Source organism: Rhineura floridana, chromosome 10 (genome assembly GCF_030035675.1).
Source record: "Rhineura floridana isolate rRhiFlo1 chromosome 10, rRhiFlo1.hap2, whole genome shotgun sequence".
Taxonomy (NCBI): Eukaryota; Metazoa; Chordata; class Lepidosauria; order Squamata; family Rhineuridae; genus Rhineura; species Rhineura floridana.
This window is the reverse complement of record NC_084489.1, coordinates 15,435,590-15,451,843: the sequence shown is the minus strand read 5'-3', so window position 1 is coordinate 15,451,843 and position 16,254 is coordinate 15,435,590. Positions and strand designations below refer to the sequence as shown.

Genomic DNA, 16,254 nt, shown 5'->3' with positions numbered 1-16,254 from the left:
CATTCTACCTTGATCCTTATGCCACCATCTTCAGTTAGTGCCCCATAAAATTGGAACAAACAGATGAGGGCAAAGTAAGGTGTGGTAGTTCAGGCCAGCTTGCTTGTGACCTAGTAATTTGACTTCAAACTGCTTTAAAGAATGCAATATAGCATTTGTAACATTTGCACTCTGTTGGAACTAAGTATATCTGAGAGAAAATGCTCTAGTTTGCTTTTTCTTGGCATTGTTGTGCTGTTTTACTCTAGCAGACTGTTTAATTTATAGTATACTTTTTAAGAAGTATAATGTTTACAATTGTAAATATGCTGTGTATTATATTCTTCAAGGGGCACCCAATGATATTGCTAGGTCTGTTTGTGAGCTTTTTGAATTAAAGTTCTTGCAGCTGTCTGGTTTTATATTTCCTTTGTCTGGGACTAAACTATGCAACAAAGATGACACTGGAATTAAATATTGGCTGGGGCATGCCAATGGTGAAGGTGGCAAACTTTGTTTCGTATACTAGATTTCTTAAATAATAGTATATTTCACTCTAATGATCCTGTCCTGAACATACTTTCTCTGAAGCAAATCCGATTGGCTTTGACAAAGTTAACATTTAAGTAAGCATGCTTAGGATTGCAACCTTATTTTAATTTCTAGTTTATGATTTGCTATAATTTGTATGTAAAAAGTGTCTTTCTTCAAATAATTACATGGGTCCAGCAGTGGGTGGTGGTGGTGGTGGAATGAGTTACTTCTTTGGAGCATGCTTTCCCTCTGCAGCTGCCTATGCTATGCAAGCCTACTGATGAACTGATTTAAGACAGATTGATTCAGTATGAGAACGCTATTGCTTATGCATGAAAGTCCTCAAACAAGAGGATAGCATAGATGGCATCTGAATGAGCTGCTCATTTCCTTATGTTCTGGATGGCTACTGAACTAGTGTTGTATAATAGTATTCATCTGGTACTTTTTGAGAAAATACTGGGATAAGGTAGGGATGAAGAAGTGAATCCAACTAGAGGGCCAGAACCAGCTCACGTTCAGTGGGTCACTTTGACAGGTTGGCGAGGTTGTCCGCTTGTCAATTACCTGACATCATATGACATCCGGTGATTCAAATTTCAAGCTGTGGAAGCAGGCAAAGGCTTATTTCCAATCTTAGTACTGTGATCCCACAGTGCTAAGATTGGAGGTAAGCCTCTGCTTCTCTTTTAATAGTAAAAGGAAGTAGCAGAGACGTATCTGCTGTTTAAAGAGCAGGCATAGGCTTATTCTTATCATAGTACTGTGGTCCCAGGTAGGGGGTTATCTCTGATCTTGGTGCTAACAGCTCCCCTTTATTTTAGTGGGACTTACAATAGCCTGGTTCATATGTAACACTAAGCCAAACTATGGCTGAGGATCAATGTGTGAGTGTGTGGGTATTCATAGTAGAAGTCCTGCTATTGCTGTGCTGCCTGGAATTAAGCTATGGTTTGGCTTAACGTCACATCCAAACCCAGCTTCATGGTTTGCTTTGCTCCCAGCAAACCACAAGCTGTAGCCAAGGTTTGTTCTTGATTTACTAGTTGTGGTTTGACTGGGTGTTATGCTAAGCCAAACCATGACTTAATTCTGGATGGCACGGCAGTAGGAGGACCAGAGGAGGAGCAAAGCTGCTGTGATTTCTGCTGTGTTCACACTTAACCATAGTTTGGTTTAGGATGACGTCTGCGCTGGACCACTGAATAACAATGTTACAATTACGTTACTTTCTAGTGTATATTTTCTAAGTCTTTGTAAAAAAGTGACAGCAGTGATGTATCCTAATCGTAGCAAATGTCACTTCTCTGCATTTGTAGAAGTAACTAAGACAGTGACTCCCAAACTTTTTTGTTTCACGGCGCACTGTGAAACATACAAATTTTCTGGCGCACTTTGTGTACAAAATTAAAAATATATTAATATATTTTAAACTATGAATAAAAATAAACTATAGAAAACTATTACCCTATAACAAATGGGTTTCTTCTCATTTTTAAAATATACTTTCATAATATTTGAGGCACACCTAGCCACCTCTTAGGGCGCACCAGTGTGCCTGGGCGCACCATTTGAGAATCACTGAGCTAAAACTTAACATAGTTTTTAAAAGAGAAGGCAGTTTTAATTATTACATTCTTGGGACTTTAAGGAAATGATTAAAATTGGAAAACTTTGAATTGTGAACCATTATATTAGAATGCTTAGTAAATGGACAACTGTTTCACTTTAATAAAAAATATCCCATACAATCTTTTTGAAGCTTCATTTCACAACACTTCTGTTTCAATCCCAATAAATACTAGATACTGAATATCTAATCCTAAATATGTTTGTGCTGTAGTAAATTAACCAGAGCTTGTATCCTAGTAATGATTAGGATTGCAAGTTCAGGTTGGGTCTACTTGCTGAGATGACATATGCCATTGGATATATCTGAAAGTCATATCTCAGTCAGGCGTACTTCTGAACAAGCATGTTATGTTTGGGCTGCAAATCTTCAATAAAACATACAGGGATAGTGCATTCACAATGCCTGTATTTGCTTAATCACAATTAAAGCATGTACTTCCTCCTTACACCCCTGGTTTCAAAACCTAGTTGAGGATTCTTGGTTAGTCTTAAGAACAAGTGGGTCATGCTTAGGCAGCAGTTAACATGGGTTGGGGAAATTTCAGATTGAGAGGTGCACAAGCCTGTGGTCCTCTCCTGGTTATTTAAGTATGGCTAAGCAAATGGAAGTATTAATATGTAAGCCTGTCTACAGTATTTAAATTGCCTGACTTAATCAGATCCTGGATAAGCTTCTCAATATATTTTTCTTGACTGTTTCGTTTATTATCTGAGCAATATAATATTTTGAAATCTGTGGGCATAATGGTTGTATCTAAGTCACAGTTCCATATTTACAAGAGGACATCAGGCTAGTGCTTTGTAAATAGCAAGCCACCATGCCATGTGTCAAACACTTGAATCTGAGGAAACTTTCCAGAGCAAATTGTGAGATGTGATGAAGTCTTACTCAATGAAAAAAAAACCAAAAGCCTCCAGGCCATGTCCAAGCTGTTGGATACACCTAAAGTAACTTTTTGGATCTTGGGCAATGTACTTAACCAGAACTTAGTATATATAGGAAATATTCACAGTGTTGGATAGTTTGTTAGATGTTCATTATGGTGATATTATATATATATATATGTATGTATGTATGTATATAAATCTCTGTAACTTTGGATTTGAGAGCAGTGACATAGATAGCTTTATTCTGAAAGATCTCTTTACCCTAAAACATTTCCAAAGAAATGTTTGAAATTACAACATTAAAGTGGTGGAAATACAAATCTTCATAGTTATTTTTACTACTCTTCGTAGTTATACAGGCATACCCTGCTTAACGTCGCCTCGCTATAACGTACATGCTCCATACGCCACCATACCCCGCATAATGTACGCATGCTTCGCAATTACGGACACTTAATGGCATGACGCCACTGCCATCTAGTGGCGATTGCAGTGCAGTACATGCATAGATAATTGCTTCACTTTAAGTACATTTTCACTTTACATACACGCTCCGGTCCCATTGCGTATGTTAAAGGGTATGCCTGTATTAATGGTGTGTGTATATAAGACTGATGTAAGTGCTAACAACAAACTGTTTATTTTTATTCCCATTCAGATCCCCCCTCCCTGCCCTTGAATACTGGGACAGGGAGTGATCACAATCCAAAGTTCTGTGCTTTTAGTTTCTCTTATATGAAGTAGAATGTTTTCATGTAGGGATTTTTCTGATCGTAAAAGAGAAAAAGGCGATTGGAATCAGATATGTGACTGTCAATTAGTTTTTGAGATTCTCCTTAAGGAATATATTTTCAGAATAAACTCTACATACTTAAAGAAATCATAATCATTTTAGTATTTTTGTTGTACTAATTCATGTATGTACAGCTGCTTTATAGTTTTATATATTGCAGGAAGCTGATTCACGCTTTCGCTTAACGTGCTTGTTTCAATTTGCATGAATGCATCTTAAACAATTGGAAAGTAAAAGTACTAATGATTTACTAAAAAAAGGATGTGAGATGTTATCATGTTATTGATTTATATATGACAAATGGGTTTCTTAGGGCATTATATTCTTACTATATTCTTGATATACTTATTTTTCACTTTCTAGAATGTATCTAAGGAAGTAATGCCTAGCATTAACAATAATGAAAGTGAATCATCTTCACAGGTATGTAATATCTGTCTTGTTTTGTAACCATTGACTGATTTATAATTGTAATATCTTGGTACTAAATCAGAGAAAATTGGATAATTTGATTTTTGAGCCTTATAATGTCTTAGAAAACTTACTATTTTTATGCTTCATATATTTTCCTGTTTCATCAAACTTGTCCAATTCAATATAAACTATATTTTACCACTTCTGGAAATTAAGTCTGTTTAAAAAAATCATAACTTCCTCATATACTAATGGAGAACTTGCATTTCATAAACATCAAAACTTTTTTTTACTTTCAGAAGTAAATAGGTATTGGCAGTGAAACACTTTTCATATATGCTAGCAGGTTTTGTTTGGTGTATTATATCTTGAAGAATATGCGATATAGAAACTCAGTCGTTGTTTTATGTTTTTGCAGCCTAGCGATGTCCAGTCATTTGCACAGAAGCTCCAAATTCGAGTTCCTTCAATGGAATCATTGTTTCGAAGTCCCTTAAAAGACTCTTTGTTCCGCTCCTCTTCTAAAGAGTCTTTAGTACGGACTTCTTCAAGAGATTCACTGAACAAACTGGACCTTGATTCTCCTGGTCCCACATTCGATCCACCATCTGATGTTGAAAGTGAAGCAGAAGAATTGCCTGGAAATGTGGATAGCCTTCCCAAGGAACAGTTGTTGCAACGATTACGTAGGATGGAACGAAGTTTAGGTAGCTACAGAGGAAAATACTCAGAGGTAGGACCATATCTGAATTTTATAGAGAGCAATGTGAAAAATTAATGTGGGAAGGACAAATTGAAGGAGAAACAATCATTTTCTGAAGCGGGCCCTTCTGTCAGCAAAATGCGAGGGAAGCATTTTTTGGTGATTCTCCTCCACCTTACAGTCCCCATGCCCTCCCTAAATCCCCTCTGTAGGATCTCCCAACCCTCTGGAGCAGAATTAGGGTGTGCCTAGAGGTATCACATAATATAGTAAATTCAAAGTGTGATAGAGAAAAATTTCATAGGTGATGAGAAACAATAAAGCTAAATGACTTGACTAAACCATATTGGGGCTGCAATCCAATACACACTTAGCTGAGAGTAAGTACCATTGAACCCAATGGAGCTTACTTCTGAGTAGACATGTATTGGATTGCAGCCTGGGTTTGATAGTAATGTTTGTATAGAGTTTGTCTTAATTTCTACCTATGTTTTACACTTTTCAGCTGGTCACTGCCTATAAAGCTGTGCAAAGAGAAAAGAAAAAGCTACAGGTAAGAAAAAGGCCTTAGGATATTGCCTGAGCATTTTTTATTGTAATTTCTATGCAAAGCAACACTGTGTATATACCTTTAAATTTTGTCCAGTGTGCAGCCTTTAAAGAAGGCTGTGATCCACAGAAGTGTTCCTCTGCCCTGATATGATCCTTTCCTTGGATTCACTTTCAGTCATACGTGGAAACAAGATGCCCCAGTACTAAAGGTTGTTGTTTCTGACCTAGATTGTTTTGCTGCTGATCACAGCCATCACAAAATCTCCTAGCCAGAGACAGAACAGTGCTGACATCCATTGAAAGGGGTGGGTGGCAATTAGAATTGCAAAATTATGCTTGCCTGTATCAGGAACACTGCTAATAAGAACATAGTATTGTGGCAGACTTCATTAATTAAAAATGATAGTATAATTTTAAAAAAAATTAAACTGGAGTAATGATTGCCAAGGAGAGAAATATTGAAGGGACGGAGCAGTGTATTTCCTTAAGTTTAACGAACAAAGTTCTTCCCATATGTGCTTCATGCTTATTTTGCATCTGCACATTTCAGATTTGTTGTTTGGGAAACAGAGTTCTTTGAGAGCAGCTTGATTTGTGGGGTCAGTGCAAAGCAGAAATCCTTATTGATACAACTTTTATGCATTCATTCATTTAAAAATTGGCTTTCTTGTTTTTCCCCCTCAGGGAATATTGAGCCAGAGTCAGGATAAAGCACTTCGCAGAATTGGTGAACTACGGGAGGTAATTCTTAATTCCAGTTGTGCATCTAATCTTTCAACAAAAAATCTGAGAATTATTGTGTTTACATGAATCTCTATACTTTCCAGTGACAAATTCCAGTAACAAAGAAATATTCCAGTGAAATAAGCATTCATCTTATACAAATCTTGCAGAAACCAAATGCATTTATTTCTTAGCGGTAGTTCTGGATGAACGGGCACTTCATGAACAGTATAATACACGCAGTCAGAATTATATTATTCTGGCAGAATTATGTTATCATAACTAATATACATGTACTTTGCAAAAGTAAGTCTAATGAGGAGAATTTTTCAAAAGTTATATAGTATTGGCATAGAAAACATAATGTGTAAAATAGTGAAACTAAAATAACAAATAAACATACATACATATATACACACACTTTTTAGCCAAGCCCAGTTGTATTGGGCATTTTTTTTAAAAAAAAAATGGGGTGGTATTCAATGTTGGTCCTTAAGTTCATTAATGTCAGTTGGACTACTCTGAGTAGAACTGGGTTGAATACAACCCATAGGTTGGCACATGATCTCGCATATTAATTGCAAGGTGATAGACCTTATGGTCATAAGGGAAGGGAACCTGATGTATATTTCCTTATCACTTTAGATACAGTGCCTTGCAAAAGTAATCAGACCCCTGACCAATGTTCTCATATTACTGAATTACAAATAGTACATTGTAATTTCGCTCTGTATGATATTTATTTTGAAACACTGAAACTCAAAATCAATTATGTAAGGTGAGATTGGTTTTATGTTGGGAAATGTTTGTAAGAAACATAAACTGAAACACGTTGCTTGCATAAGTATTCAACCCCTCACATTAATATTTGGTAGAGCCACCTTTCGCTGCAATAACAGCTTTAAGTCTTTTAGGGTAGATATGTACCAGCTTTGCACACAGTGTCTGAGGGATTTTGGCCCATTCTTGGCAGATTTGCTGCAGGTCGTTCAGGTTGGTAGGACGTAACTTGTGGACCACAATTTTCAAAGAGCGCCACATATTGTCAATGGGATTGAGATCAGGACTTTGACTGGGCCACTGTAGGACATTTATCTTTTTGTTCTTGGGCCATTCCAATGTTGTTTTGGCCTTGTGCTTGGGATCATTGTCCTGCTGAAAAGTGGATTTCCTCCCAAGTTTCAGTTTTTTAGTAGACTGAAGCAGGTTCTCTTGCAGTATTTCCCTGTATTTTGCTCCATCCATTCTTCCTTCAATTTTAAAAAGATGCCCAGTCTCTGCTGATGAGAAGCATCCCCACGGCATGATGCTGCCACCACCATACTTCACTGTAGGGATGGTGTGTCTTGAGGCATAGGCAGTGTTAGATTTACGCCAGATATAGCGCTTTGAGTTTTGGTCAAAAAGCTCTATCTTGGTCTCATCTGACCACAAAACCTTCTCCCACATCACAGCTAGGGCATTCTCATGGATTCTGGCAAACTCCAGATGTGCTTTCAGATGGTACTTTTCAAGTAAGGCTTCTTTCTTGCCACCCTCCCATACAGGCCAGTCTTATGGAGAGCTCTTGACATGGTTGACTGGTGTGCTAGTCCACTCTACTCCACTCCACTCCCAGCCACTGAACTCTGTAGCTCAGTTCAAAGTGATGGTTGGTCTCTCTGCAGCTTCTCTCACAAGTCTCCTCCTTGTTTGAGGGCTGAGTTTTGACAGACGGTCTTTTCTTGGCAGTGCCTGTGATGCAGCTTCCACTTCCTAATTATGGCTCCAACTGTGTTCACTGGGATATCCAAACACTTGGATTTTATTTTGTACCCTTCTCCTAATCTGTGCATTTGTATTACATTATCTCTCACCTGTAGAATGCTCTTTGGTCTCATTTTCCTTCAGATCCACAGCCTGACCAATGATCCTTCAACAGTGGAGTTTTTATCCTGACAATGTGACAGCAACTTTAATGGTTCACAGGTGGGGGCCAATGGTAAGGTAATTGTGTCCTCAATAGGGCAGTTTCTTTCATCTGTGTAAACTGGGAGCTTCCACAGCACAGGGGTTGAATACTAATGCAAGCAACATGTTTCAGTTTTTTAGGTTTCTTACAAACATTTCCCAACATAAAACCAATGTCACCTTACAATAATTGATTTTGAGTTTCAGTGTTTAAAATAAAATATCATACAGAACGATATTACAATGTACCATTTGTAATTCAGTAATATGCGAGCATTGGTCAGGGGTCTGAATACTTTTGCAACGCACTGTATATTCCCTGGTTTGTGTATGTTGTCATATTCACAATTAATGGACATTAATGGCCCCCAAATTATGGAATGATCTGTCTGATGAGGTGCACCAGGTCAAGGCTTTCCTCTTCTCCCAGGCATTTTAGCATGTGTTTTTAATTTTTTTTAAATTGTGTTTTTAAATTGTGTTTTGTGTTTTAAAATTTGTATATTTGTTTTTATTGTTTTTAATTGCTGTAAACTGCCCAGAGAGCTTCGGCTGTGGGGCAGTACATAAATGTAATCAATCAGTCAATCAGTCAATTTAAAGAAGCATTTACTTACTTACTCCTACCCCCCATATACACTGTTTATGTCCAGTGGTAAGGGATGATAGGAGTTGTAGTCCAACAACAGGCGGGCCACTGGTGATACACCCCTGCTTTACAGTGTATCCAACAGTGTTGCTCACCTTGGCAGTAAGGTTTCTGTCAGTGGAATGGGTAGGGAAGCCAATATCAGGAATTTTTCCTTCTCTTGTGCCTCCCCCAGTCTACTGCAGAAGATTGGAGGACCCTCCAGAGCAGATTTAGAGGAAGGGGCAATAGCCAAAAAATGCTTCCCTCTCTTTTTTGTGGATGGAAGTCTTAGTGTCATCATAGTTACATTATTGGATACAGTTCCCACACTGGCGTGTGAATAATATAAGCCAGAAATCTGTGGGTTGCCCATCTACTTGTATTCAGTTTTCTTTTATGTAAATGGAGTTACCAGTCTTTATTCTACTATACAAACATGTATTTTCAGCAGCAAGTGCTTTGGAGCTTAATAAATTTAAAATACTCTAGCACATCATTTTGTATGCTACAGCCTGCTAATTTCCTAGGACTATGTATTTGTTCGTGGTGCAGGACTTCTACTATTACTTTTTGTGATAGTGTATAATCTACAGGGGGACTGCATGTTGAAGGATGGGCTATAAATGTACATAGATAAGCTTTTTTGTGCTTTATATCATTTCGGAAAAGTTGATGTGTTCTGTTACTGCTTAATAAATGTGAGCTAATAGTAGTAGCTGATAATAGTAACAGTAATGTTAGTTGTGCTGTTTTTTATCCCAAAGTGTGTTTAAAATGTTAGTTTCACTTTAATTCCTTAAAACTGATCTGTGTGTAATGGTGTATAGAAAACTAGCATAGTTAATAAACTTGAATGAACATTGATTAACAGATTGTATCAAGTAACCTTTCAGTGTGTCCAGATTTTCTGTTTGTTAGGGTGAGGGAGAAAATAAGCTTATTCAAAACAGCAGGGGGTAGTATTTCCTGCTCAATTTCTTCTGTTCCAGTAAAGGCAAAGGCATTAAATGACATAACTGTCTGTAACTATAATCAGTGTAAATATTTAGGTTTCAAAATAATCAGACATACAAACAGGAGCAATGTACTTAAAGTAGGAAATTGACATCTACATAGAAAAGAATACTGTAGCAGTTGGTTTTTGTCAACATTCCTAGCTGTTGGTTGACTTCAGGATGTAACCATCCAATTGAAACTAGTTTGACACATTCTGCATGCAAACTGTCACACTGATGTCACTGGGTTCCACATCCAGTCATGTTCAACCAAGTTGCCGTAGTATCAACGAACTCTTTGATCAGGAAGTGTGCAAGTGTCAACTAATGTAGTCTGGGGTAATTTTAGGTGGCTGAACTCTTTAAACCAACAGTAAAACAAATGATCTTGAGAGATATCTTAGCAAATGAAACAAGAGGTCTTCAGATATGGCCACGACCCTATGCTACACCAGCAGTCTGTGTAGATGCATGTATAGCTGCTCTACGCAGCAGATTACATTTGTAATCCTTGGTTTTGAATTGCAAGAAGTTGCTCCTTTTTTTTTTTTACCATGTGGTGTCTAATTCAGGTAAATGCATATTTTGCAGATAATGTCTTACTACTATGTTTTTTAAGTATAGAGTCCATGGCATTTCTTTTCTAAAACCTCCACTGTTTTAAGAATAAACTACACAGCAAGCAACAACACCTTAGAGTTATTCTGTTAATCACATCTTCAGAATTTTGATAAGAGATTTCAGTATAGTGTTGTCAACTGTTTATAGAAAAAAATGCCCTAACCATGTGTGTGTGTGTTTAGCTCTTGTACTTTTAACATCGGCTTAATATTCAGGAAAGCATGGGGATTATCACCTTGTAATGTTGCTGTTAAAGGCACTGTTAAAGGGGAACGTCATATGTTGGCTAACCTGTTTCCGTATGAACTTCATTAGAAGTTAGTATTAGCTGTTTCCCATTTCTCCACTGATTGTAGCAAAAATCTCACTGGCTTCAGATGTGAATTTGTTTGTCATAAGAAAGTAATTACTTACACACATGATTTTTGAGATGACTATATACAGTGAGACCAGTAGGAAACTAATGCAGAAAACTGCAGAGTGTTATAATTAAAGTGTTACCAGTGGCCATTCACACACTAAAAACGTAACATAGACCTCAAGGCATTGGTTGCCAACTAACACATGTAGTGTGATAATCCACTGCTAACCCTCTAATAGAAAAATATAAAAGGAGAAAGGAAAGGTGAGTCCATTCACTGTTACCTATTCTTGGTACTTGATTGACCACCTTGGTCTAATCCATCAGTGGCTTGCTGAGCCCAACAATAGCTCCAGATGTTGTAACCTTTCCTCAGGGAGTTGCTCCAGTCACCTGATCATTCACCTTGCCCTTTTATGCACTTTTCCCACTTCGACAACATCCTTTTTGAGGTGCAACAATCAGAACTGGTTAGATTAGACAGAAGTTAGAGATATGTATGAAATATCTCTTAAATTGAAGGGGAAAATTAGAAGTGATAAGCTTTTATGCTATTTTCTTATGGAGACATACATTTATATGCTCCTGAGGAACCATAGGATTCTTAGAATACAGTTTGATCAATCCAGCCCTATTTCATACATGCTACAGTGCTTAACTAACCATTTCTATATTGCCCTTGTGTTTCCATGTAGGATGGTCTAGGGGCTGATGGAACCCCATTCTTTTTATGTTCTATCTTAACAGTGAGCTTGTCCGCTCTTTCTCTGCTGGATTGATAGCCCTTGAGTTAAGCTCTTTTATTTTAAATTATAAATATTTGCAAAATGTGTGGTGTTGTTTTCAGGAACTCCAGATGGATCAACAGGCCAAAAAACATCTTCAGGAAGAGTTTGATGCATCATTAGAAGAGAAGGATCAACTCATCAGTGTCCTGCATACTCAGGTATCTATACTTGATCAAGAGAGATGCTCCCAAATTACCTTGGAAGAACAAGTTATTTGTCATTTCTTACGTACTGTACTAGCTTTTCAAAGAGATTCCATAATCTTTCATACTGTCGACCCAGTGTTTTGTTCTGTCTAAATCAGTTGCCCAATTGTTTAGTTCTTGGTTCAGGAGGGAGGGAAATTGGGGAAGGAGAAGATTCTTGTTTGGCTTGCATTTTTAAGTGAACTGACTTAATTTATACCACTTGGATTAATACGTGGATTTGAATGTAATTAAGCTTCAGTTTTTTAACTTTTTAGAATTTTACAATATAGTTCTTGCCTCAAAGTACCAAAATGTATATCATATGTATTTTAGGATAAAATACTTTTAGAAATGCATACATTGAGATAAAATAAGTACAAAATATGAAATTTAAAAAAATAGCAGATTAATGCAAAAGCAGAATGGATTTATTAATGAACATATGTGAAATTGACTGGTTGGTTCATCTCTACAAGAGATAGGGCAATGTGTAATAGTGCTTACTATGTCAACAGAGATGCAAGAGCCCCTTTCAATACATACAGGACTTTAATTATGTACACAGTAGCTTTGCACTTACTTGCTTCTCTGGGTTGTATGCAATGCTAGTCCTACTCAGAGTAGGCCCATTGAAGGTAATGGACATGACTAACTTAGATTCATTAATTTCATTAGGTCTATTCTGAGTAGATCCTAATGTGTGCTTAATTTTAGCTTACTGTGAAAGTTCTTCAGAAAACTAATGGTTTATTAGGCAGCAAAAAGGGTTGATGCGAAGGGGCCGTAGTTCAGTGGTAGAGCAGCTGGTGTGCATGCAGAAGGCCCCAGGCTCAATTGCCAGCATCTCTAGGTCGGACTGGGAAGACCCCCTGCCTGAAACCCTGGAGAACTGCTGCCTAATACTGAGCTAGATGGCTAGAATCGGCTCAGTATAAGGCAGTTTCGTGTGTTCCTCATGTTGGACGAAAGGCCAGTTCACTTATGTGGCAGTCGGTCATGTTTTCAGTAGAATGCTCTTCTAGATACATGTGCTTGGATTTCACCCTAGCTCATGTAAAAAGTCATATGTTGAAAGTGAAAAATCTGCATACATCCTAGCATGCTCTTGCACCCAACAGGTAAATAATAGCAGTAACGTGGTTTGATATACAAGTAAAAAAAAAAAGTATGTGGCTGTTTGCAAGTGAACAAATAACTGTGATCACACCAGGCTGCTGATGTTGCCAATGCTTACAAGGCTAATGGTTGGCGAGGGACCATGTTTTTACATCAGTCTTTTATAACTGAGAATAGTGAGGAAGCAATTTATGACTGGTTCAGAACTGGACATTGAAGCATAATCGAAGCATCTGTGGTTCTAAGATTGCTTGCCTTCATAAGGAAAAATGTCAGATCATGGCTGAATAGATAAATACGTTATTTTCTTTATGCAGGTATCATTACTGAAACAACGAATGCAGAATGGCCAAATAAGTATTGAATTACCTGATCCAAATATTCAGACTCAACCACAAGTTCAGAGTCCAACAAAAGATATAAATACAGAGAATGCTCTGCAACCAGGGAGTCCTGGTACGTTGGTGTCTTAAAACAACTTAATTATTTTAAGATTAAAATATTAGAAATCTTGTGTTTTCATCAAGTTCTACTGAATAACTAAGTTTCTTAATGTGGACCACTTATGCTTGGATCACTTTAATTTCCTTTTGATAATATCACTGATCCTGAAGAAGATAGGCTGGTTATATTATTGTAATCTACAGTATTCAGTTGTGCAAAAGTCTTATTCTGGCAGCTCATTAAAATGGAGAATTTCTTGCATGTAATGAAACAGATGGAAATTGGAAAAGTCTTGAAAAAATCCATTTAATGATTTTTAATTATTTCATTATTGATTTCCAGATCAAAGTTGTTAGGGCTTTACATATTGATGTTAAGAACTCTTATTTGAACATGCAGGGGTTTTTGAATACTTTAATCAGATGGTATTCTTAAGAGAACTTTACAGTAGCATTATTCAATTTATTTATTTAGTTCACTTACATCATACCTTTCTTCCATCATGTTATTCAAACCTTCATACTTGGGGTTCCCAAGCAGTCTCCTGTCCAGGCACTTATTGCTGGCAAGGCATAATTTTCTGTTTTTTTGAAGGTGGTGATGGGGATTCTGCTAAAACACTAGAAACTCTAACTCAGCGTGTGAAACGTCAAGAGAACTTGCTCCATCGATGTAAAGAAACAATACACTCACATAAAGAGCGCTCAGTGCAGTTAACCAATGAGAAAGAGGCGCTGCAGGAACAACTGGATGAGAGACTTCAGGAACTAGAGAAAATAAAGGTAGTAAAAATGACTCGGTGTATCAGTTCACGCAAGGCAAAGATTTGCTTGTTTAACTGATCTAGCAAAAGATTTCACAGGTGATATCCAGTAAACTTCATTTTTTCCTGGGTGCCCAAGGCAAGGGTGTTGTTTCTATTAAATGGACTAATGAAAGAGTTGTAGACCGTATCCCAGAACCTTCCAGAAATGTGTATTTTAAATTGCACATTTCTAACTATGTATGCCAATTAAAATAATAATATAACTTAATTAGACTTCAAAATAGGGTTTTTTTGTTGTTACAAAGAGGCAGTGGTGCATTAATTCAGGAGTGGGCAACCTATAGTCCTCCAGAAGTCAAATACAGTAGGATCGTACATATACATTTGCGTTTAAGGCTGTAGTGTTTGTTTCAGTAGGAGAAACCAGATATATATTACTCTTTATTTAAAAAAGATAAAGTCTAGTATATGTCTGAAAATTAATCTAGAATTAACATTTTGGAGTAGCCTCCATACCAGTCACACCAGGAGTGTTTTTGGCTGAAGAGTAGGATAAAAATGCTTTTAATAAATAAGTTTTTGGACTCAAAGTCTGTAATGTCTGATTTAATATAACTTCAACAAAGAAGTAAGTATATTCAGTCTCCTCCCTATATAATACAGCTTTCAGAATAAGCACATGTATATTTAAAATGGGTTTCCCAGAATGCATTGATATTCTCCAGTGGAGAGCTGGGCACAGTGTATCTTCAAGTAAGAAATACCCAAATGTTGAAGCCTTCTCATGGGGTGAAGGGAAGAGTTATTTCAGGATGGGTGTAGTCTTTACATTTTGTCCTGTCTCCTAGGATCTTCATATGGCAGAGAAGACCAAACTCATTACTCAGTTACGTGATGCCAAGAACTTGATAGAACAGCTAGAGCAAGATAAAGTAAGCAATACAGTGCATTTTAAAATTCCCATATTATTGTACTAGTAGGACTAAGCCAGACATCAAAAAGCCATATATTGCATGCATGCATGTATGTTGGATCCAGACTTTGTCTCCCGTGAATGGAGTAACTCCTTCCATCCACAAAAGACTTTACACCCAGAGGAGGAATCCCTTTGGCAAAAAGAGGGTGGGGAGGTGACTTCTGCTGATTCTCTCTCCTCCTGCAATTGCCAGCTCTAACACTGGACCAGAGACTTTTCAACATTGTCCCAGCACTCCAGAGCAGATTTTCAGAGGATATTGGGTAAGGAGGAATAGGCAAAAGTCCCCTTCCCTTCCTGTTTGCAAGTGTGAAGTCTAGATGCAAGCCAGTATTTTGCTCTTTTTCATGCTCTTTGACATGTCATCGATACGGGTCTATGCATGCACAGCCCAGAGCCTGTTTTTTTAAAAAATAGTTCCACAAGTAATCTCCAGATCCTCTTCCCCTCTCTTTGTTGCTGTACGTTTGTCCAATATTGGCTAAGAGTTTTTTCTGCAACGCTTGTGTAACAGGAGGTGCTGATTGAAGTTGCATTACTATAATTGTGTCCTGTTACTGAGCTGAGATATACATTTATATATTCACGCAGTGTACTTCTGCTGCCTGTAATCACCTATTTTTTAGGGCATGGTAATAGCAGAAACAAAACGGCAAATGCATGAAACACTGGAAATGAAGGAAGAAGAAATTGCCCAGTTGCGTGCTCGTATCAAGCAGGTTCTTATGCAAAGTGAAGAGTTAAAAGAACAGAAGGAAAAGTCTGAAAAAGCTGGTAAGAAGTTGTGGTGATTACTTCTTGTTCAAGCAGAAAACCTTTTTTCAGCATTGGTTGTTTGCACTTTGTCACCAGCCATTTATAACAATCCCATTAGCTTGATTTCCTTAACCATCAGAATTAACATCATTGTTTGAATAGTAGTGAGTACTGGGGTATCCGTGTATCTTTCAGAAAACCATATTGGTGATTGGTTCTTGTGGAACTTGGTGGAAACCTGCAACCTCCCTCCCTAGTTGCTGCTATAGAAACAAAAGAAGAAATAAGAGATTATGATAGCTTGACCGATGAATCAATTCCAGCTTTCCTCATTTATAGCATGAGCATGTTAGTGATGAGCATTTACTTCTTATCATAGAATCAAATGAGGCTATATGTGTAAAACTGCTTCATTTTAATTAGTGGGCTGCTGCAGTGCCTTAC

General features: G+C 37.4%; 1 protein-coding gene across 4 annotated transcripts in view; it reads left to right on the top strand.

Moving 5' to 3' along the window:
* Nucleotides 1-16,254, top strand: part of GOLGA4 (golgin A4) — a 108,945-nt gene that overhangs the window by 10,756 nt on the left and 81,935 nt on the right. For all 4 annotated transcript variants that reach the window (XM_061585891.1, XM_061585889.1, XM_061585888.1 and 1 more), the window contains 9 exons: nt 4,190-4,249; nt 4,659-4,973; nt 5,449-5,496; nt 6,180-6,236; nt 11,624-11,722; nt 13,186-13,324; nt 13,907-14,094; nt 14,927-15,010; nt 15,681-15,828. In XM_061585891.1, coding sequence (XP_061441875.1) covers nt 4,190-4,249; nt 4,659-4,973; nt 5,449-5,496; nt 6,180-6,236; nt 11,624-11,722; nt 13,186-13,324; nt 13,907-14,094; nt 14,927-15,010; nt 15,681-15,828 — 1,138 coding nt within the window. The remainder of the gene's footprint in view (nt 1-4,189; nt 4,250-4,658; nt 4,974-5,448; nt 5,497-6,179; nt 6,237-11,623; nt 11,723-13,185; nt 13,325-13,906; nt 14,095-14,926; nt 15,011-15,680; nt 15,829-16,254) is intronic.